At 48.2% G+C, this 24,660-nt stretch overlaps 1 protein-coding gene across 1 annotated transcript in view; it reads right to left on the reverse strand.

Moving 5' to 3' along the window:
* Positions 1 to 22,306: 22,306 nt before the first annotated feature.
* Positions 22,307 to 24,660, reverse strand: part of LOC140731143 (prostaglandin G/H synthase 1-like) — a 110,432-nt gene continuing 108,078 nt past the window's right edge. Inside the window, exon 11 of the mRNA XM_073052521.1 lies at positions 22,307 to 23,810. Coding sequence (XP_072908622.1) covers positions 23,452 to 23,810 — 359 coding nt within the window. The 3' untranslated portion in view covers positions 22,307 to 23,451. The remainder of the gene's footprint in view (positions 23,811 to 24,660) is intronic.

Genomic DNA, 24,660 nt, shown 5'->3' on the forward strand with positions numbered 1-24,660 from the left:
AACCGGAGCACCCAGAGGAAACCCACACGGTCACATGGAGAATGCACTAACTCCTTACAGACAGCGGTGGGAATTGAACCCGGATCAATGAAGCTATAAAGTGTTACGCGAATCGCTGTGTCAGGGCTGCACAGTGGTCATGGCTGACTCTCTGAGGTGACACTGTAGCAGTTCCCTGAGGCCATGTTTTGTGCTCTTGTGTTCCTATCCATTCAGTATCGTGCGGGCTTGTTGGGCCTCTCCTACTGGGTGAACCAACCTGCTGTGGGAGTGAAGTCACCTCACAGAGCTAGAGACTGTTGGTGAGTTTGACCCTCAGTTCAGAGGGAATGGCTGATCGTTTACAACCTGCCCTTACCACCATTCGTTGTGGGGTTACAGTAACGATTAGGGTTTGTTTGAACAGAGAGTGACAGAGTGAGAGGGAGAGAGAGAGTGGGGGGGGGGGGGTGGGGAGAGAGAGAGAGAGAGAAAGAAAGAAAGAAAGGTCCAGTTCAGGCAGCTAAGGACCGACAAGAGGTGACAAACAAGCACCAAGTTTAAACTTGATGGGTGATACCTTTCATTGTTCATTTCAAAGTTCCAAAATACTTCATCCTCCCCAATAAATTAGTCACCATATGAAAGAGTTATTTATCCTCTTGGTGACCAAAAAGGCATCTGCAACTTGATACCGATCCTATCACCAGGATTGTTACCATAAGACATCGGAGCAGAATTAGGCCATTCAGCCCATCGAGTCTGCTCTGCCATTCCATCGTGACTGACTTATTATCCCTCTCAACCCTGTTCTCCTGCCTTCTCCCTGTAACCTTTGATACCCTGACTAATCAAGAACCTATCAACCTCTGCTTTAAACATACTTTATGGATTGGCCTGTGGCAATAAATTCCGTAGATTTACCACCATCTGGCTAAAGAAATTCCTTTTCATTTCTGTTCCCAATGTTCTGAGGCAGTGCCCTCTGGTCCTGGACTGTGCCACTGTAGGAAACGTCTTCTCACATCCAGTCTGTCTAGGCCTTTCAATATTCAGCAGGATTCAATGAGATCCCCCCTCATTCTTCTCAACTCCAACAAGTACAGGCCCAGAGCCGTCAAAAGCTTCTCATTCGTTAACCCTTTTACTCCCTGAGACTCTCGTCACACCTTCCGCTGGAGCGGATTTTGAGTCAGTTCCAGTACCGGGTTTCCATCATAATTCTGAAACACAAGTCGTCCAGTTGACTTTGGAGATGCAAGGGACTGTACATTTGGAGACAAAAACAAATTGCCAGAGGAAATCAACAGGACAGGCAGTATCTGTGGAGGGAAGTGGTTCAGGTCGAGACCCTTCATCTGGACTGGATACATTTTGGATACGAAGTTTGAAGTAAATTTATTATCGAAGTACGTGTACCTGCTTAGCTCATCTGATCTCCTGGGGCAGAGACCACTGACGGTGGCTCGTCAGAGCCCTCTGTCCTGGGTCAGTCTTTCAAATTGTCCACAGGTGTAGCCCATTTTCGAAGATCCTTATTTTCCCAGGAATTAGGTCTTTGGAGCTTCTGTTGGTATTTCAGTAGCTCCGGGCTTTTATGGGACGGGATTCGCTGGCCCCATGTCCAACCCTCCTCCTTTCACAGTGGGGCTTGGGACCAGACCGCCCATGGTGAAGTTAACCCCTATATTAGAGGTACCCAACCTGGGGCCCATGGTTAATGGTAATAAATAAAGTTGGGAACCCCTGCACTATTCCGGCCGGTGGTGTAGTGGCATCAGCACCAGACTTTGAGACGAGTGGTCCCGGGTTCAAATCCAGCCAGCTCCTTGCACGCTTTCCATCCAAGCTCGATTGAATGTCAACCTAGGCCTCATGAAAAACAGACAAAAATGCTAAAGAAATGGCAAGGTTGTCACCTGAAGTGGCACAAGGCTCGGAGAGGAATGACAGCCAAAAGCCCTGTACTATACCAAGATTCATTGACAGTAGAACAAAGAACTACTATAGAGCTGATGAAAAACCACACAATCAACAAATAGACAATGTGCAAGAAGAAGACAAATTGTGCAAATTCAAAACAAGTAAATAATGATAATAAACCGACAGTACACAAATACTACTGGGAAGATAGTTGGAGAGTCCTTGACAGTGAATCCCTAGGTTGTGGACTCAGTTCAGTGTTGAGGTGAGTGAAGTTATCCACACTGGTTCAGGAACCCGATGGTGTGGGGCCTTTCCAGCCCAGATCAACATGAAGAAGACACCAGCAGCTTTATTTTACTTGGAGTTTGAGGAGAACTAGTATGTTGTCGAAGACTCTTGGAAATTTCTACGGACGCAGCGTAGGGAGCGTTCTAACTGGCTGCATCACTCTCCGGCGTGGAGGCTCCAGTACACAGGGTCGGAGGAGACTGCAGAGAGTCAGCCAGCCCCATCACGGGCACAACCCTCCCCACCATCGAGGACATGATGCCCACCACCCAGAACGTGCCCGCTCCTCATTGTTACCAGCAGCGAGATGGCACAGGAGCCTGAGACACACACTCAACATTTCAGGAACATCTTCGTCCCCTCTGCCATCAGATTTCTGAGCGGTCCGTAAACCCGTGAGCACCAGCTCCTTCATTCACCGTCGCACTGTCTATTTATTTATTTCTTTCTTTCTTTCTTATTGTAACTTGGAGTAATTTTCCGTGTCTTGCACCATCCTGCTGCCTGAAAACGACAGATTTCACAGCATAGTTTCAGTGATGCCACCTGACCTGCTGAATTCCCCCTGCACCCTGTTTTGTGCCCCATTTTCCATCAGTCAGAATCTGGTTTATTATCACAAATATATGTCGTGAAATTTGATAACTTGGCAGCAGCGGTACAATGCAATACATGATAATATAAAGAGAAAAAATAAATCAGCGCATTGCAGTGAGTATATATTTACATTAAAAAGTTAAATTAAGAATACACGAGTGAATCTGCAGATGCTGGAAATAAATAAATAAATAAATAAATAAATAAAAACACAAAATGCTGGCAGAACTCAGCAGGCCGAAACGTCGTCACTACCTCCTCCCATGGATGCCGTCTGGCCTGCTGAGTTCTGCCAGCATTTTGTGTTTTTTTATTTATTTCCAGCATCTGCAGATTCAGTTATTACCTCCTCCCATGGATGCCGTCTGGCCCGCTGAGTTCTGCCAGCATTTTGTGTTTTTATTTAAGTTAAGAATAGTTGTGCAAAAACAGCAACAAAAAAAGTAAGGTAGTGTTTATGGTTTCAGTGCCTTTTTAGGAACTGGATGGCAGGGGGAAAGAGGCTGTCCCTGAATACCCGAGAGTGTGTTCAGGCTTACATCCGTCTGATGTTATCGGAAGCTGCAGCGTGCCTGCATTGAATTAGCTTCATCCAAACACAGCTATTTATTAACGTAAACAGAATCTGCTGCCATCAGCTAGCAGGAGAGAGAGAGAGAATCTACCCCGGTTTTCTCCGTGCTCCGTACATTCAACTAAACATGATGCGGGAAGTCAATCAAATCATTTAGTTGCAACTTTGGTAGGTTTTATGTAAGTTCAATATAACTGCCCAACATGCTAACTTGTGGAATGTTTATTTAGAGATACAGTGGCCCTTCCAGCCCAATGAGCCACACTGCCCAGCACTTCACCTATTTAGCCCTAACCTTAACCACAGGACAATTTACAATGACCAATGGCCGGTATGTGAGAGGAAGCGGGAGCCCCTGGCGAATACCCACGCGGCCACGGGGAAAGCGTACATACTCCTCACAACCGGTGTCGGCTGAGTAACAGTATTGCAGTGACTGCTCTGCTATCACTGGAGATGAAGAACAGGTTTCTCTCCCGTAATCAATTCACCACAAAGTTCACAAAGCTAGCTGGACTTGTACCAAGGGAAGGAGAATTCTGCAGCTTTTTTTTTTAACAGTGGCAAATGTGAAAGGAGCAATTCTGTTGTTTGCAGATTCTGGAGGGTGGGGGAGGAGAGTTGCTCGTAACAGATATTTCAGCTGATGTTGTTCTGTGTTCTGCCATTTAAAGGCATGATTAACATGCACAGCAATATTTCTTTTGTTTTGTTATTAACGTCACAGACCAATGCAGCCGGGATGGCCCAACCATTCCATGCTGACTACGGTGGGCACTGAGCTATTCCCAATTTCCTGCGTTTGGTGCATATCCCTCTAAACCCCACCTCTCCAGGTGTTTCTTAAATGAGACTATTGTACCTGCCTCAACCATGTCCTTCGGCAGCTCTATCCATACACTCACCTCCCTGTGTGAAAACACTGCTTCTCGAGTCCCTTTGAAATCTTTGCCCTCCCACCCTAAACCAGGGGCTCCCAACCTTTCCCAAGTTGGGAATCCCTGCCCTAACCATACTCCCTCTCCCCAGTTCCTTTCCAAACATCAATTCTCTGCGATAGGAGAAAGGGAATCCGAATGCAGAACCTACAGGTGCAGTTACAGAGAAGGTGAGGTGCAGGGAGACAATCAGGTGCAAGGCCCAATATGAGCTTGATTGGGAGATCAAGAATTCATCTTTAACGTGTGAGAGATTCATTCCAAGTCCAATAACAGTGGGGTAGAATGTCCTTTGGTGTAGTGGTATGGGCTCTAGGCATTTATACCTTTTGCCTGACGGGAGAGTGGTGAAGAATGTCAGTGCTGGGTTTTGTCTTTGATTAAATCTGTTAGACCATAAGACATAGGAGCAGAATTAGGCCATTCAGCCCATCGAGTCTGCTCTGCCAAACTACCATGGCTGATCCCGGATCCCACTCAACCCCATATACCTACTTTCTTGTCATATGCTTTGGTGCCCTAACCAATCAGGAAACTCTGTGGCACAGCATTCCACAGGATCACTGCTCTCTGGCTAAAATAAATTCCTCTTTGTGGTGAACTACATATACCTGTTTGGACACGCCCCCTGCTGACTGCTCCTGTGGCTCCTCCCACAGACCCCTGTATAAAGGTGATGGAGGTCTGAGCCCGGCCTCTCAGTCTCCAGGATGTAGTATGGTGGTCACTCACTTCTTGTTCCTTCTTCCAGTCAATAAAAGCCGATACCTCGCTTTTACGTCTCAGAGTGAGTTATTGATGGTGCATCACTCCTTACCTCTGTTCTAAAAGGTCATCCCTCAATTTTGAGACAGACAGGCTGTGCCCTCTAGTTCTGGATACCCCCATCACAGGAAACATCCTCTCCACATCCACCCTATCCAGTCCTTTCGACATTTGGTAGGTTTCAATGAGATTCCACCCCCCACCCCCTCGCATTCTTCTAAATTCCCGTGAGTACAGGCCCAAAGCTACCAAACACTCATTTGTTAACCCCTTCATTCCTGGAATCATCCTTGTGAACCTCCTCTGGACTCTCTCCAATGACCACACATTCTTTCTGAGATATGGGAACATAAACTCTTGACAATACTCCAAGTGCAGCCTGACTCGTGTGTTATAAAGCCTCAGCATTATCTCCTTGTTTTTATATTCTATTCCCCCTGAAATAGCTGCAACACTGCATTTGACTTCTTTACCACAGACTCAACCTGTAAATTAACCTTCTGGTAGTCTTGCATAAGGACTCCTAAGTTGATGTTTGAACTTCTCCCCATTTAGATAATAGTCTGCACCATTGTTTCATTGACCAAACTACATTATCATACATTTCCCACCATCTGCCACTGTTTGTCCATGTTTCCATTTGTCTAAGTCCTGCTGCAATCACATTGCTTCCTCAGCACTACCGACCCCTCCACCTATCTTCATATCATCTGCAAACATTGTCACGAAGCCATCAATTCCATTATCTAAATCACTGACAAACAATGTGAAAAGCAGCAGTCCCAATACTGACCCCTGAGGAACACCACTAGTCAAGACTGATGCAAAGTACACGTTAAGTTCATCTGCCATTTCTAACTCACCAGCATCATTTTACTGTGTTGCAATATCAGCTCTCACCTCCCTTTCACTTTTAATATAACTGAAAAACTTTTAGTATCCTGCTTTGTATTATTGGCTAGTTTCCTGTCATATTTCATCTTTTCCCTTCTTAACGCATTTTAGTTGCCTTTTGTTGGATTTTAAAAGCTTCCCAATCATCCAACTTCCCACTGACTTTTACTATCTTATATGCCCTTTCCTGGGCTTTTATGCAGTCCTTAACTTCCTTACTTCCTTTGTCAGCAGCGATTGCCTACCCCTGCCATTTGAGAATAACTTCTTCTGTGGGACAAATCTATCCAACGCCTTTTGCACTATGCCTAGAAACTTCAGCCATCTTGGCTCTACTGTCTTCCTCTCTAGTATCCCTCTCCATTCCACCTGGGCAAGTTCCTCTCTCATGCCTCTGTAATTCCCTTTATTCCATTGCGATACTGATACACGTGACTTATGCTTCTCCCTCTCAAATTGTAGTATAAGGTCAATCACATTATAATCACTGTCTCCTAAGTGCTCTCATACATTAAGCTCCCTGACAAGATCAGGGTTATTACACAACACTCAATCTAAGATAACCTTTCCCTGAGTAGGCTCAAGCACAAACTGCTCTAGACAAATTCCCTCTCTTCGATCCGACACCAACCTGATTTTCCCAATCCCCTTGCGTATTGAAGTCCCCAAATGTATTACTCTTATTACAGTCCATGCCTTTTCCAGCTCCCTTTGCAATCTCAACCCCACATCTTGGCCACTATTTGGAAGCCTATATATGATTCCAATAATGGTATTTCACGCTAGCAGTTTCTTAACTCCACCCAGATTCATCGTTCTCAGATCTTATGTCACCTTTTTCTAAAGATGTAATTCCATTTCTTACCGACAGAGCCACACCACTGCCTATGCCTTCCTGCCTGTCCTTTTGATACAAAGTATGTCCTTTGATATTAAACTCCCAACTACGGCCTTCTTTCAGCCACAGGTCAGTGATGCCCACAATGTCGTACCAACCAATCTCTAATTGTGGCATGAGCTCGTCCACCTTATTTTGAATGCTACACGCATTTAAACACAGCACCTTCAGTCTTGCATACTTTGTCCTTTTGAATTTTTACCTCTGTGGTACAATTTAACTCTTTGCAGTGCATGCATTTGTACCCAATCATTGGCTTGTCCTTCCTTACATTCATGTTACACCCATCATCGACTTGCAGACCTGCTGGCTCATCCTCAGCTCTATCGTACTGGTTCCCATCTTCTTGGTTCCATCAGAAAAATCTCATCTCAATGTCATAGAGTCATTGTTACCACACAGAAACAGGCCATTCAGCCCATCTAGTCTCTGCTGAATGATTAATCTGTCTGGTCCCCTCAAACTGCAGCTGGACCATAGCCCTACATTCCCCCACCCATAGTTTTTTTTGTGCGGAACTTGGAGGTTGATGATCGTGCTGCCTTTCTTTTCTTTCTTGGTTTCATGCCAATGCAGAGAATTGAATAATTTCAGAGTTGTATACTTTGATAATAAAATTAACCTTTGGAGCTTTAAACCTTTGTACTTTTGAACCTATCCAAATTTCTCTTAAACGTAGGAATTGAATCTGCGTCCGTCACTTGTGCTGGCAGCTCATCCACACTCTCACCTTCCTCTGAGTGAAGAAATTTCCCCTCCTGTGCCCTTTAAACCTTTCACCTTTCACCCTTAACCCCTGACCTCTAGTTTTAGTCTCAGCAACCTTAGTGGCATCTTCCCCCTTCCTTTTTCAGTCCTGAAGAAGAGTCTCAGCTCAAAGCGTTGACTGTTGGTTCATTTCCAGAGATGCTGCCTGACCTGCTGAGTTCCTCCAGCGTTTTGTGTGTGTTCATTTGTTCCTACCTGCACATACCTGCTATGCAGCTCCTTCTCTTATCTTAACCAGGGCCTTAATATCTCTAGAAAACCAAGGTTCCCTAAACCTCTTATCCTTGCCTTTTATTCTGACAGGAACATAAAAACTCTGTACTCTCAAATTTTCCCTTGGGAAGGCCTCCCACTTTCCAAGGACACCTTTGCCAGAAAACTGCCTGTCCTAATCTACAATTGCCAAATCCTTTCTGATACCATCAAAATAGGCCTTTCTCCAACTTAGAATCTCAATCCAAGGACCAGACCTCTCTCTTTGCATGATTACCCTGAAACTAATGGCATTACGATCACTACATGCAGATTGTTCTTCTACACAAACTTCTATCACCTGCCCCCTCTCATTCCCTAATAGCAGGGACTTCTATGTACTGATTAAGAAAAACTTTCCTGAACATACTAGACAAACTTTTTCCCATCCAGACCTTTTACAGTAAGGAAGTCCCAGTCAATATGTGGAAAGTTAAAATTACCTACTATTACAAAGATCCGATTCAGTGTGATCTCTCTGCAAATTTGCTCCTCTAAATCTCAGAGACTGTTGGGTGGTCTGTAATATAGCCCCATGAACATGGTCATACCTTTCTGATTCCTCAGTTACACCCATAAGGCCTCACTAGACAAGTTCTCCAGTCTATCCTGATGGATCATTGCTATGAGATTTTCCCTGACTAGTAATGCCATCTCTCTTCCTTTAATCCCTTCTGATCTGTCAAGTCTAAAACAGCAGAACCCCAGAATATTGAGCTGCCAGTTCTGCCCCTCCTGCAAACAAGTCTCATAAATGGCGACGATATCATAACTCCAGGTGTTGATCCATGCCCTGAGCTCAGTTGCCTTTCCTACAGTACTCCTTGCATTGAAATCCACAGCTGAGAACGTTAGTCCCACCATTTATAAAAATCACAAAGAATTCCCTTCTTGAGTTTTATAAATAACCTGGATGAGGAAGTGGAGGCATGGGTTAGTAAATTTGCTGATGACACAAAGGTTGGTGGTGTTGTGAATAGTGTGGAGGGCTGTCAGAGGGACATTGATAGGATGCAAAACTGGGCTGAAAAGTGGCAGATGGGAGTTCTACCCAGATAAATGTGAGGTGGTTCATTTTGGTAGGTCAAATATGATGGCAGAATATAGTATTAATGGTAAGACTCTTGGCAGTGTGGAGGATCAGAGGGATCTTGGGGTCTGAGTCCATAGGCTGCTCAAAGCAGCTGCGCAGGTTAACTGTTTGGTTAAGAAGGCATACAGTGCATTGGCCTTCATCAGCCGTGGGATTGAGTTTAAGAGCCGAGAGGTAATGTTGCATCTATATAGGACCCTGGTCAGACCCCACTTGGAGTACTGTGCTCAGTTCTGGTCACCTCACTACAAAAAGGATGTGGAAACCATAGAAAGGGTGCAGAGGAGATTTACAAGGATGTTGCCTGGATTGGGGAGCATGCCTTATGAGAATAGGTTGAGTGAACTTGGCCTTTTCTCCTTGGAGCGATGGAGGATGAGAGGTGACTTGATAGAAGTGTATAAGATGATGAGAGGCATTGATCGTGTGGATAATCAGAGGTTTTTTCCCAGGGCTGAAATGGCTAGCACGAGAGGGCACAGTTTTAAGCTGCTTGGAAGCAGGTACAGAGGAGATGTCAGGGGTAAGTTTTTTACTCAGAGAATGGTGAGTGTGTGGAATGGGCTGCCGGTGACGGTGGTAGATAGGGTCTTTTAAGAGACTCCTGGATAGGTACATGGAGCTTAGAAAAATAGAGGGCCATGGATAACCCTAGGTAATTTCTAAAATAAGTACGTGTTTGGCACAGCATTGTGGTTCGAAAGGGCGTGTGTTGTGCATTAGGTTTTCTATGTTTCTGTGTTTCATGCTCAGCCTTTCGATTCCTGTCTTTGTATGGAGGCTTAGTAACGTCTGTCTCCACAGCCTCTCCTCTACCTGTTCTGGCACTGGTTTCCATCCCCTGCAACTCTAGTTTAACACCCCCCCCCCCCACCATACAGAACTGGCAAATCTTCCCACTGGGATATTAGTCCCACTCCAGTTCAGGTGCAAATCATCCCTTCTGTACAGTGCTCAACTTCCCTGGAAGAGAGCTCAATGATCCAAAAATCCTTTGTCCTCCCTCCTGTACCATCTCCATTGCCACGCATTAAACCGTATAATCTTCCTATTTCTGGCCTCACTAGCATGTGATACGGGTAGCAATCCAGAGATCACAAACCTGGGGGTGCTGTCCTTTAATTTAGTACCTAACTCCCTGAACTAATTTTGCAGGATCTCGTCACCCTTCCTATCTATGTCATTGGTACCAACGTGGACCATGACCTCTGGCTGCTCTCCCTCCCACTTGAGCTATCTGTTTGTGTGTCCCAATTCATTCCCCAGAGGAAAAGTTCCTATGAACATAAGACATAGGCCATTCAGCCCATCGAGTCTGCTCCACTGTTCCATCATGGCTGATTTATTATCCCTCTCAACCCATTCCCCTGCCTTTTTCCTTTAACCTTTGATGCCCTCCCTAATCAAGAACCGATCAACCTCCGTTTTAAGTATACCCAATGACTTGGCCTCTACAGTCATCTGCAGCAGGGAGTTCCACAGATTCACCACCCTCTGGTTAAGGAAATTCCTCCTCATCTCTGTTCTAAGTGGAGGTGCTTGTATTCTGAAACTGTGCCCTCCGGTCCTAGACTCCTTCCCCAATGGAAATATCCTGTCCATGTCCACTTTACCCAGGCCTTGCAATATTCGATGTGTTTCAATGAGACACCCCTCATTATTCCAAATTCCAGTGAGTACATGCCCAGAGCCATCAAATGCTCCTGATATGTTAACCCTTTATTCCCTGAATAGTTTACATGAACCTCCTCTGCACCCTCTCCAATGCCAGCACATCCTCTCTCAGATAAGGGGCCCAAGACTGCTCACAATGCTCCAAGTGGAGTGTGACCAATGCCTTAGAAAGCCTTGGCATCACATCCTTGCTTTTATGTTCCAGTTCTTTCAAAGTGACTGCAAACATTGCATTTGCCTTCCTTCCCACTGGCTCAACCCACAAGGTAACATTTTGGGAATCCTGCATGAGGACTCCCAAATCCCTTTGCACCTCTGATTTCTGAATTTGCTCCTTTCTTTATTTGCCATTTCTTTCTTTCCGAACTCTGATCAGATGCGCTGGTGATTTCATCCCCTTCTGGTGTCAGGTAGAAGCTGGAGGCCCTGGGTGTGCCTCAACAAGGATCTCCTCTCTGCAGAGGATGCAGTCATCTTCGCGGATCAGGAAGATTCCCAGACCCTTGGAAATGCCCTAATCTCCTGAAGGCCCTGAGCCTGCCCTAGACTATGGACCTTGTTGGGATGGTGGTTGGGAGTGAGGGGAAGAATTGGGAAGGGAGAGTGGTGGTGAGTTATTGGGAGTGGGAGGTGGCCTCACTCTGCCAGCAGTTGGGGAGTGGGGGAGAAGGAAAGGGGAGTCCAGAAGGGAAGCAAGTGAGGGATGAGGCAAAGAGGGTGGTAGATCAGTGGGGAAAGAAGGGAGGAGGTATAAAGAGGGAAATTAGGAACATAGACAACCTACAGCACAATATAGGCCCTTCGGCCCACAAAGCTGTGCCGAACATGTCTTTACCTTAGAACTACCTAGAGATTGTGATGGGGGATGCCAAGGTGAGGGTCTGAGGAATAGTTTGTTTTTAGGACTGGTCAATTTTCTGGCAAAAATCACTCTCTCAGGAGATGCCGAAGAGTCTACTCTGGTGTGTCAGCTGGGTTTGGCGGGTACCATCTTTTTTTGGTCCCTGCTGTTTGGGAAGTGGTTCCAAAATCTTGGCTGGACCTACTGAGGGCGTGTGGCATGGTTGGAGGTGGCAGTCTCATAAAGTCATAGAGCACTACAGCACAGAAACAGGCCATTTGGCCCATCTAGTCAATGCTGAACCGTTACTCTGCTTAGTCCCATCAACCCGCACCTGAACCATAACCCTCCAGACCCCTCCTATTCACACTTCCCTTCAATATTGAAATCAAACCCGCATTCACCACTTCCACTGACATCTTGTTCCACTCTCTCGGCACCCTCTGAGTGACGATGTTCTCCCTCATGTTCCCCTTTAATTCTTCACTCATGGCCTCTAGTGCTAGTCTCGCCCAACCTCAGTGGGAAAAAAACCAGCTTTCATTTACCCTGTTTATAAAGCACATAATCTTGTTTACTCTCGTTCACCAACTCCAGCCATTAGACCAGGAGCTGGTGGACAACTTTCTTCCCGTGTTACTGGAACTCATGGGTACACAGCCTCCTCTCCTCAGGACTAGAGTACAGCAGATCACTTCCATCCGTGGAACTGTGTAGTTCTTTACAATTAGTGTCACAAATAGACAGAGTGGTGAAGAAACCTGTTTGTATGCTGGCCTTCAGCAGTCAGGACATTGGATCTGAGATATTGCAGATATTGGTGATGAGTACTGTGTGTAGCTTAAGCCCTTCTGTTATAAGAAACACAAGATGTTCTTCAGATGCTGGAAATCCAGAGACACACACAAAGTGCTGGGGGAACTCAGCAGCTCATGAAGCATCCATGGAAATGAATAGACAGTTGACGTTTCAGACTGAAATCATTCATCAGGACTTCAGGATATATCTCTTCTCTTCATAATTTTATCTAAGTTTCCCTCTCTGTCCTCTGAATTCAAGTGAGTATAGTCCCAGATGACTCAATCTCTCCTATGGATGCTGACTAGCCTCCTGAGCATTTCCAGTGTGTTCTATTCTTGCAGGACAAGCAGAGGGGTGAGGAAGATTCTAGACCACATGCTGGCAGAGGGGAGGAGGGATCTAGACCACATGCAGGAAGAGGGATCAGGAGGGATCTAGACCACATGCAGGCAGAGGGGAGGAGAGATCTAGACCACATGCAGGAAGAGGGATCAGGAGGGATCTAGACCACATGCTGGCAGAGTGGAGGAGGGATCTAGGCCACATGCAGACAGAGGGGAGGAGGGATCTAGACCACATGCAGGAAGAGGGATCAGGAGGGATCTAGACCACATGCATGAAGAGGGGAGGAGGGATCTAGACCACATGCAGGCAGAGGGGAGGAGGGATCTAGACCACATTCAGGAAGAGGGATCAGGAGGGATCTAGACCATATGCAGGCAGAGGGGAGGAGGGATCTAGACCACATTCAGGAAGAGGGATCAGGAGGGATCTAGACCACATGCAGGAAGAGAGGAGGAGGGATCTAGACCACATGCAGGAAGAGGGGAGGAGGGATCTAGACCACATGCAGGCAGAGTGGAGGTGGGATCTGGGCCACATGCAGGCAGAGGGATCAGGAGGGATCTAGGCCACATGCAGGATGAGGGATCAGGAGGGATCTAGACCACATGCAGGAAGAGGGGAGGAGGGATCTAGACCACAGGCAGGAAGAGGGGAGGAGGGATCTAGACCACATGCAGGCAGAGGTGAGGAGGGATCTAGACCACATGCAGGAAGAGGGATCAGGAGGGATCTAGACCACATGCAGGAAGAGGGGAGGAGGGATCTAGACCACATGCAGGAAGAGGGGAGGAGGGATCTAGACCACATGCAGGCAGAGGGGAGGAGGGATCTAGACCACATGCAGGCAGAGTGGAGGAGGGATCTAGACCACTTGCTGGCAGAGGGGAGGAGGGATCTAGACCACATGCAGGAAGAGGGGAGGAGGGATCTAGACCACATGCAGACAGAGGGATCAGGAGGGATCTAGACCACATGCAGGCAGAGGGGAGGAGGGATCTAGACCACATACATGCAGAGGGGAGGAGGGATCTAGACCACGCAGACAGAAGGATCAGGAGGGATCTAGACCACATACAGGAAGAGGGATCAGGAGGGATCTAGACCACATGCAGGAAGAGGGGAGGAGGGATCTAGACCACATGCAGGAAAAGGGGAGGAGGGATCTAGACCACATGCAGACAGAGGGATCAGGAGGGATCTAGACCACATGCAGGCAGAGGGATCAGGAGGGATCTAGACCACATGCAGGCAGAGTGGAGGTGGGATCTGGGCCACATGCAGGCAGAGGGATCATGAGAGATCTAGACCACATTAAGGCAGAGGGGAGGAGGGATCTAGACCACATGCAGGTAGAGGGTTCAGGAGGGATCTCGACCACATGCAGGCAGAGTGGAGGTGGGATCTGGGCCACATGCAGGCAGAGGGATCTGGAGGGATCTAGACCACATTAAGGCAGAGGGGAGGAGGGATCTAGACCACATGCAGGCAGAGGGATCAGGAGGGATCTAGACCACATGCAGGAAGAGGGGAGGAGGGATCTAGACCACATGCAGGCAGAGAGGAGGAGGGATCTAGACCATATTAAGGCAGAGGGGAGGAGGGATCTAGACCACATGCAGGAAGAGGGTTCAGGAGGGATCTAGACCACATGCAGGAAGAGGGATCAGGAGGGATCTAGACCACATGCAGGCAGAGGGATCAGGAGGGATCTAGACCACATGCAGGCAGAGGGATCAGGAGGGATCTAGCCCACATGCAGGAAGAGGGATCAGGAGGGAATTAGACCACATGCAGGAAGAGGGGAGGAGGGATCTAGACCACATGCAGGCAGAGGGATCAGGAGGGATCTAGACCACATGCAGGCAGAGGGATCAGGAGGGATCTAGACCACATGCAGGCAGAGGGATCAGGAGGGAATTAGACCACATGCAGGAAGAGGGGAGGAGGGATCTTGACCACATGCAGGCAGAGGGATCAGGAGGGATCTAGACCACATGCAGGCAGAGGGATCAGGAGGGAATTAGACCACATGCAGGAAGAGGGGAGGAGGGATCTAGACCACATGCAGGCAGAGTGATCAGGAGGGATCTAGACCACATGCAGGCAGAGGGATCAGGAGGGATCTAGACCACATACAGGCAGAGAGATCAGGAGGGATCTAGACCACATGCAGGAAGAGGGATCAGGAGAGATCTAGACCACATGCAGGAAGAGGGATCAGGAGAGATCTAGACCACATGCAGGCAGAGGGATCAGGAGGGATCTAGACCACATGCAGGCAGAGGGGAGGAGGGATCTAGACCACATGCAGGCAGAGGGGAGGAGGGATCTAGACCACATGCAGGCAGAGAGGAGGAGGGATCTAGACCATATTAAGGCAGAGGGGAGGAGGGATCTAGACCACATGCAGGAAGATGGTTCAGGAGGGATCTAGACCACATGCAGGCAGAGGGATCAGGAGGGATCTAGACCACATGCAGGCAGAGGGATCAGGAGGGATCTAGACCAGATGCAGGCAGAGGGATCAGGAGGGATCTAGCCCACATGCATGAAGAGGGATCAGGAGGGATCTAGACCACATACAGGCAGAGGGGAGGAGAGATCTAGACCACATGCAGGAAGAGGGATCAGGAGGGATCTAGACCACATACAGTCAGAGGGGAGGAGAGATCTAGACCACATGAAGGAAGAGGGATCAGGAGGTATCTAGACTACATGCAGGAAGAGGGATCAGGAGGGATCTAGACCACATGCAGGAAGAGGGATCAGGAGGGATCTAGACCGCATGCAGGCAGAGGGGAGGAGGGATCTAGACCACATGCAGGCAGAGGGATCAGGAGGGATCTAGACCACATGCAGGAAGAGGGATCAGGAGGGATCTAGACCACATGCAGGCAGAGGGATCAGGAGGGATCTAGACCACATGCAGGCAGAGGGATCAGGAGGGATCTAGCCCACATGCAGGAAGAGGGATCAGGAGGGAATTAGACCACATGCAGGAAGAGGGGAGGAGGGATCTAGACCACATGCAGGCAGAGGGATCAGGAGGGATCTAGACCACATGCAGGCAGAGGGATCAGGAGGGATCTAGACCACATGCAGGCAGAGGGATCAGGAGGGAATTAGACCACATGCAGGAAGAGGGGAGGAGGGATCTTGACCACATGCAGGCAGAGGGATCAGGAGGGATCTAGACCACATGCAGGCAGAGGGATCAGGAGGGAATTAGACCACATGCAGGAAGAGGGGAGGAGGGATCTAGACCACATGCAGGCAGAGTGATCAGGAGGGATCTAGACCACATGCAGGCAGAGGGATCAGGAGGGATCTAGACCACATACAGGCAGAGAGATCAGGAGGGATCTAGACCACATGCAGGAAGAGGGATCAGGAGAGATCTAGACCACATGCAGGAAGAGGGATCAGGAGAGATCTAGACCACATGCAGGCAGAGGGATCAGGAGGGATCTAGACCACATGCAGGCAGAGGGGAGGAGGGATCTAGACCACATGCAGGCAGAGGGGAGGAGGGATCTAGACCACATGCAGGCAGAGAGGAGGAGGGATCTAGACCATATTAAGGCAGAGGGGAGGAGGGATCTAGACCACATGCAGGAAGATGGTTCAGGAGGGATCTAGACCACATGCAGGCAGAGGGATCAGGAGGGATCTAGACCACATACAGGCAGAGGGATCAGGAGGGATCTAGACCACATGCAGGAATAGGGATCAGGAGGGATCTAGACCACATGCAGGCAGAGGGATCAGGAGGGATCTAGACCACATGCAGTAAGAGGGATCAGGAGGGATCTAGACCACATACAGGCAGTGGGGAGGAGAGATCTAGACCACATGGAGGAAGAGGGATCAGGATGGATCTAGACCACATGCAGGAATAGGGATCAGGAGGGATCTAGGCCACATGCAGGCAGAGGGATCAGGAGGGATCTAGACCACATGCAGGCAGAGGGATCAGGAGGGATCTAGACCACATGCAGGAAGAGGGATCAGGAGGGATCTAGACCACATGCAGGCAGAGGGATCAGGAGGGATCTAGACCACATGCAGGAAGAGGGATCAGGAGGGATCTAGACCACATGCAGGAAGAGGGATCAGGAGGGATCTAGACCACATGCAGGCAGAGGGATCAGGAGCGATCTAGACCACATGCAGGAAGAGGGATCAGGAGGGATCTAGACCACATGCAGGAAGAGGGATCAGGAGGGATCTAGACCACATGCAGGGAGAGGGATCAGGAGGGATCTAGACCACATGCAGGAAGAGGGATCAGGAGGGATCTAGACCACATGCAGGAAGAGGGATCAGGAGGGATCTAGACCACATGCAGGCAGAGGGATCAGGAGGGATCTAGACCACGTGCAGGCAGAGGGATCAGGAGGGATCTAGACCACATGCAGGCAGAGGGGAGGAGGGATCTAGACCACATGCAGGCAGAGGGATCAGGAGGGATCTAGACCACATGCAGGAAGAGGGATCAGGAGGGATCTAGACCACATGCAGGCAGAGGGATCAGGAGGGATCTAGACCAGATGCAGGCAGAGGGATCAGGAGGGATCTAGCCCACATGCATGAAGAGGGATCAGGAGGGATCTAGACCACATACAGGCAGAGGGGAGGAGAGATCTAGACCACATGCAGGAAGAGGGATCAGGAGGGATCTAGACCACATACAGTCAGAGGGGAGGAGAGATCTAGACCACATGAAGGAAGAGGGATCAGGAGGTATCTAGACTACATGCAGGAAGAGGGATCAGGAGGGATCTAGACCACATGCAGGAAGAGGGATCAGGAGGGATCTAGACCGCATGCAGGCAGAGGGGAGGAGGGATCTAGACCACATGCAGGCAGAGGGATCAGGAGGGATCTAGACCACATGCAGGAAGAGGGATCAGGAGGGATCTAGACCACATGCAGGCAGAGGGATCAGGAGGGATCTAGACCACATGCAGGCAGAGGGATCAGGAGGGATCTAGCCCACATGCAGGAAGAGGGATCAGGAGGGAATTAGACCACATGCAGGAAGAGGGGAGGAGGGATCTAGACCACATGCAGGCAGAGGGATCAGGAGGGATCTAGACCACATGCAGGCAGAGGGATCAGGAGGGATCTAGACCACATGCAGGCAGAGGGATCAGGAGGGAATTAGACCACATGCAGGAAGAGGGGAGGAGGGATCTTGACCACATGCAGGCAGAGGGATCAGGAGGGATCTAGACCACATGCAGGAAGAGGGATCAGGAGGGATCTAGACCACATGCAGGCAGAGGGATCAGGAGGGAATTAGACCACATGCAGGAAGAGGGATCAGGAGGGATCTAGACCACATGCTGGCAGAGGGATCAGGAGGTATCTAGACCACATGCAGGCAGAGGGGAGGAGGGATCTAGACCACATGCAGGCAGAGGGGAGGAGGGATCTAGACCACATACAGGCAGAGGGGAGGAGGTATCTAGACCACATACAGGCAGAGGGGATTAACTTAAAGTGGCATCATGGTCAACACAGACATGTTACACCCATCGGCCTGTTCCTATGCCGTGTTCCGAAGCAGCTGGACTAACTTCCTCCTTGCTCCATGGCGTGCTGTGTGCTCTTTTCCTCTGGCATTTAACTTGTTCTGGTGGGTTCAGTGATGGCCCACGTGCAGAGGGAGAGACACTGAAGCAGAATGAAGAGTTCACTGAGTTTCAATAAGAACTGTTCAGAACAAAAGGGAAATACCAGATGCTCGGTCAGCAGGGTTACTAACTAAATCCCCAAACTGAAATCTACACCGTCACCGCGGCTGAGAAGCAGTAATTTAATGTTAAATTACTCCTGCTCCTTTGCAATGTCACCAATTGTAATCTTTCCCGGAACAAAGGCTCAGGTGAGCAGGGAGTGCCGTAGCTGTGCCTCTGTTCAGACTTGACAAGACTGGAAGGAAAGCAAAGGAGTTAACTCCAACCACAAAGAAAACTTAATTAGCTGGAACGTGTATACTCACGAGCATCAGTGCTGACCTCACTCAGTTGCCCGGCTGTGAGGACTCATACTCCATGTCTGTGACGTGTTGGTTTGGGGTTAGCAGTTTGCCTACCCTCACATCAAAAGTATTGCTGGACTTGGTTCCTGGAAATGGGCCCGATCGAATGACGCAAGTATCAGCAGAGGGACACGAGGATAAGAGCAATCATATCGTACGTGGGTGTACCCATCAATGGTCATGTCCGTGTGGCTAGGCACAGCTCAACCACCATCGATAATTTGCCGATGATACCACAGTTGTTGCAGATGGTGATGCGGAAGTGTAGAGGAGTGAGATAGATCGTCTGGTTGAGCGGTGTCAACTGAACAACACTGCACTCAGGGTCAGCAAGACCAGCGAATTGATTTGGACCAGGAAGGGGAAGTTGGGGGTGAGGCACCATCAATAACTCTCGGAGACGGGAGGCGAACGATAGGCTTTTATTAGCAGCAAGAGACCACCACACAACATCCTGGAGACTGAGGGAGGAGCAGTGCCTCCAATCGCCTTTATACAGGGGTCTGTGGGAGGAGCCACAGGAGCAGTCAGCAGAGGGGCATGTCCAGACAGGTATATGTAGTTCACCACAGGGGGCATACACACCAGTTCTCATCGAAAGGATAAGCAATTTCAAGTTCTTGGTATCAACAACTCTGAAGCCCTATCCTGGGCCCAACATATGGATGCGATTACAAAGAAGTAATGCCAGCAGCTACATTTTATGGAGTTTGAGGAGAATTGGTATGTCACCAGAGACTCCAGCAAATTTCTATAGATGTACCGTGGAGAGCATTACGACTGGTTGCATCACTGTCAGGTACGGAGGGGCCACTGCACAGGATCGGAAAAAGCTGCAGAGGATTGCAGACTCAGCCAGCTCCATCATGGGCACCAGCCTCCCCAGCATCAAGGATACCTTCAAAAGGTGATGCCTCATAAAAGTGGCATCCATCTTTAGGACCCCCATCACCCAGGACATGCCCTCTTCTCATTACTACCATCAGAGAGGAGGTACCAGAGCATGAAGGCACACACTCAGCATTTTAAGAACAGCTTCCTCTCTTTCTTATCAGATTTTTGAACAGACAACGGACACTACCTCTCTATTTTTACACTACTTATTTAATTTGAATGTACATTTCTTACAGTATTTATGCACTGTACTGCTCTCACAAAACAAATTTCACAACATCTGTCTGTGATGATAAACCTCATTAGGATTCTGATTCTGATATCTGAAAGATTAGATAGCAACAGAAATGGTTGCAGATCATTTCAAAATTTTAAAATAAATACCACACACGCACAGTATATATTTATATATTCCCTTCATGTTCCCTTAAACCTCTCTCCTTTCACTTTTAAGCCATGACCCCTAGTTGTAGACCCACCCCTCAGTGGAAAAAGCCTGCTTATTCCCATCATAATTTTGTACACCTCTCTCAAATCTCCCCTCAGTGTTCTATATTTCCTCTAACTCAGAATGAGAGGAAACTTGATAGGGATTTACAAGATTATGAGAGGTATAGATAGCAAAAATTCTAGCAGGTTTTTTTCACTGACGTTGAGTGAAACTAGAACAAGAGTTCATGGGTTAAGGGTGAAAGGGGAAACTTCACTCAGAGGGCGGTGCAAGTGTGGAACGAGCTGTCAGTGGAAGCGGTGGTTATGGGTTCAATCTGGATATTTAAGAGGAAGTTGGCTATGTACAAGGATGAGAGTGGTATTGAAGACATGATCCAGGTGCAGATCGATGGGATCAGACAAAATAATAGTACAGCCCAGACTAGATGGGGCGAAGGGCCAGTTTCTACTCAATGACTCCATCAAAGTGAAGGTCAGTTATGCCACATTATGAGGTACCTCCTGTATCTAGTTTTGGGCCCCTTATCTAAGAAAGGATGTGCTGTCATTGGGGAGAATTCAGAGGAGGTTCATGAGAATGATTCTGGGAATGAATGGGTTAATGTACGAGGAACATTTGATGGCTCTACTCGTGTACTCACTGGAGTTTAGAAGAAGGTGGGGGGGGGGAAGGAATCTCATTAAAACCCATCAAATGTTAAAACATCTAGGGACAGTGGATGTGGAGATGATGTTTCCTATAGTGGGGCAGTTCAGGACCAGAAGGCACAGATAGAGTGGATGTGGAGACGATGTTTCCTATAGTGGGGAAGTCTAGGAGCAGAGGACACAGATAGAGTGGATGTGGAGACGATGTTTTCTATAGTGGGGAAGTCTAGGAGCAGAGGACACAGATAGAGTGGATGTGGAGAGGATGTTTCCTATAGTGGGGCAGTTCAGGACCAGAGGACACAGATAGAGTGGATGTGGAGAGGATGTTTCCTATAGCGGGGCAGTTTAGGACCAGAGGACACAGATAGAGTGGATGTGGAGAGGATGTTTCCTATAGCGGGGCAGTTCAGGACCAGAGGACACAGATAGAGTGGATGTGGAGAGGATGTTTCCTATAGCGGGGCAGTTTAGGACCAGAGGACACAGCCTCAGAATAGAGGGAGGCCCGTTTAGAATAGAGATGAAAAGGATCTTCTTTAGCCACTGGGTGGTGAATCTGTGGAATCAGGCAGCTGTGGATGTCAAGTCATTGGGTGCATTTAAGACAGAGGTTAATAAGTTCTTGATTAGTCAGGGCATGAAGGGATACAAGGGGAAGGCAGGAGACTGGGGCTGAGAGGGAAAATGGATCAGCCATGATGAAATGGCGGAGCAGACTCGATGGGCCAAGTGGCCTAATTCTGCTCCAATATCTTATGGTCTAATAAAGTGACCATGAATGTATATCCATAGTCTTCTGTAGCTGTAGGTCATCCACTTCAAGTTTCAACATGCTGTGCGTTCAGAGATGCCCTTCTGCACACCACTGTTGTAACAGCAGACTTGCTGCCACCTTCCTGTCAGCTTGAACCATTCTCCTTTGACCTCTCTCATTAACAAGGCCTTTTGCTCACAGAACCTGTTCTCACTGGATTTTTTTTTGGCACCTTTCTCTGTAAATTCAAGAGATTGTCGTGCATGAAAATGCTTGGAGATGAGCAGTTTTAGAAATACAATACTCAAGCCACCCTGTCTGGCACCAACAATCATTCCATTGTCAAAGTCACTTAGATCACACTTCTTCCCCATTCTGATGTTTGGTCTGAACAACAACTGAACCTCTTGACCATGTCAGCATGCTTTCATGCATTGAGTTGCTGCCACATGATTGGCTGATTAGACATGTGCATTACCGAGCAGGTGTACAGGTCTACCTCATAAAGTGGCCACTGTGTATGTCAGTAGCTTGGACCACCGGACACCTCCCTCCATTTGTGTGATGCCAGCCGATGTTCACTTTGATGTCTTCTTCATTTAGTGTGTACTCTCACGTAGACAAACTCAAATTCTCCCAAAGCAAACCCAGAAACTAAACATCTCTGGGAAGTTTTACAAGACTGAGGATCAGCTAAGGCCAATCTGCTGCATGTCAGTGAGATCAGTGTCCACTGACAATCGGGGGGGTGGGGCGAGGTCGAATGTCCATTCTAAGAAATGTGAACCAGAGACGTGGAACGGCATGATGGGAGACACATTTTGAACTCACTCAATCAAAGGTGTGAAGACGACAAGAAATGCACAAGATAAAGGTAAGACAAACATCACCAATTTATTGACCATGTTAAATGGGGACACAGCTGGGGGAATATGCAAGCATCATGGACAATTCCCCCTAGATTAGCAATGAAATTGTGCTTGTTTTTATTAGAACACTGTTACCCTCTGGATTTTGGAATCTTTTTTGTTGACTTAAAGATCTCGAATCAATTTTGCTTCTGTGATAGAATGGGTGGAGCTTCAGAGAACTTGATATCTGTCTTTGCCAGATATGCTTGGAGCCGATGTGGTGAATTTGAGTTTGGAAGGAGGACTGTTCTTGTGTGGAGTGGATGTCTTTATCTTAGCACGAGGGTTTGGAGTTCCTTTCAAGGAGAGTAACAAGATAAAGGAAGCCCCTGCACGAAGGTGACCCCACCCCCACCTGGATGATGGCACTCCGAGTGAAATGCCCTCGGGGATTCCAGTTATAGTGTTGTTATAAGCTGCAGGATGGCACTGTGTTCTTGTTGAAACTGAATGGCCATCCAAATAAATGTAGTCCTTCTATGATTTGTTATCATGCTTGTTAAGGCAATGCCTCGAGAATGCACCCTTCACTGAAGACCCTCATCATCCAGGACATGCCCTCTCCTCATTACTACCATTGGGGAGGTGCTACAGGAGCCTGAAGACCCACACTCTATGATGGAGGAACAGCTTCCTCCCCTCCACCATCAGGTTTCTGAACTGTCCATGAACACTGCCTTTCCTTCGCCCCTATTTGTCTATTTATTTTGTAACTCCGCCATATAGGGTCCCAAGCCTGGCTGCCAAGGGAGGAGGGTTGGACACGGGACTAGCAACCCCATCCTGTAAAAATTACAGAAACGCCAGCAGAAGCTGCAAAGACTTGAGGCCTGAGAAAGGCAGGGTTTTCAATGAGCTGCACCTTGAAGGACTGGAAGTGTGGGACCAGGACAGAGGACTCTGACTGGCTTCTGTCAGCAGCCTGTGCCCCAGCGGGGAAGATGGGTTTAAGAAAGATAAGTATTTATTTTGTAACTTATAGTAATTTTACATCTTTGAATGGTACTGTTGCCACAAGACAACAACTTTAAGTTATTGATAATAAATCTGAATCTGATTAAAGCGAGAATTATATGGAGCAAATCTGGTCAGCCTTAGCGTTTTCCTGGTTAGAATTCACTCTTAGGACTCTCCCTTCCTTCTTTAGAATCACTGCCTACGTTACCGGAGACGTGGAAAGCTACTTGTGGACATCTCTTGGTATTGAGGCAAACCAATTTCTGAAGCGTTGCAGACTTGACTATGTCAAACCCTGTTTGCCCTCCAAACGTACTTGGCTTCCAGTAAAACGGAGAACAGATTGGATTGCCTAGGAGGCCTTTGAGGGAGAAAGGAGCTCCCATTTCAACAATGCTTTCCCCAAATATGCCATTCTGGTATGGAGTCTCCAGCAGCAATCCAGGAAAAAACTCCATCGCGTCAATGTCTCCATAGAGTTCCTCCAGTCTTGCTGCTATTACAGTTTCGCCTGTGGAGAGCAAGATGAACAACAGCTTCAGTAGTACCAGCCATTAAACATTCAACAAACCAATAAAGTGCAGAGGAGATTTACCAGGATGCCACTTAGAACAGAGAGCACGTCTTATGAGGTACCGAGCGAGCGAGGGCTTTTCTCTTTGGAGGGAAGGAGGATTTATTGGGAAAAGGAATTGTTGATGTTTTGGGTAGAGACCCTGTATCAGGGTGATCATCTGTAACCTCCTGTTGGAAGATCCGGGGAGGTGAATGTCCGGTCTGGAATTACTCTGGTGGCAGTGGAAGACAGATGTCTCCTTTGTGACCCACATGGTCCAACACCTCGGGGAAAGGTCATCTTCACAGGGACATACTCCAGTAGCTCGGGGGTAGACTTGGGTTCTGGGGAAGGTCCAGGCAAGGTAAATGCACCACGTCCTCACCCCACTTCTCCCCTCCATATTTCTACTGCCTCCAGCTCACTCCCTCCTCTCCAACTCCCAATCCCTTCATCCTCAACTGCTTTCCTCCCTCACCTATCCTTTTCAACCCCTCTCTTCACATCCTCATCTCTTGTATTTTCCTCAGCCCTCCATTCCCAACCATCCCCCACCCCTGTACCCTCCACCTCGTCCTTCCGTCACCTCTTCCATCACCCTCTCGTTCACCTCCTCCCCTCCACTTCCCCCACCCCTCTACATCCTCACCTACTGCCTCCACATCCTCACCCCTGCATCTCTCATCCTCACTTCTCAACCCACCAAACTCTCCACCCCTGCCCCTCGCAACACTCTCCATTTCCCCATTCTCTCACGCTCTTTCCATCTCCTCAACTTCCTCACCCTATCTTACCCTTCCTCTTC

This window comes from Hemitrygon akajei, chromosome 7, assembly GCF_048418815.1.
Source record: "Hemitrygon akajei chromosome 7, sHemAka1.3, whole genome shotgun sequence".
Lineage (NCBI taxonomy): Eukaryota > Metazoa > Chordata > Chondrichthyes > Myliobatiformes > Dasyatidae > Hemitrygon > Hemitrygon akajei.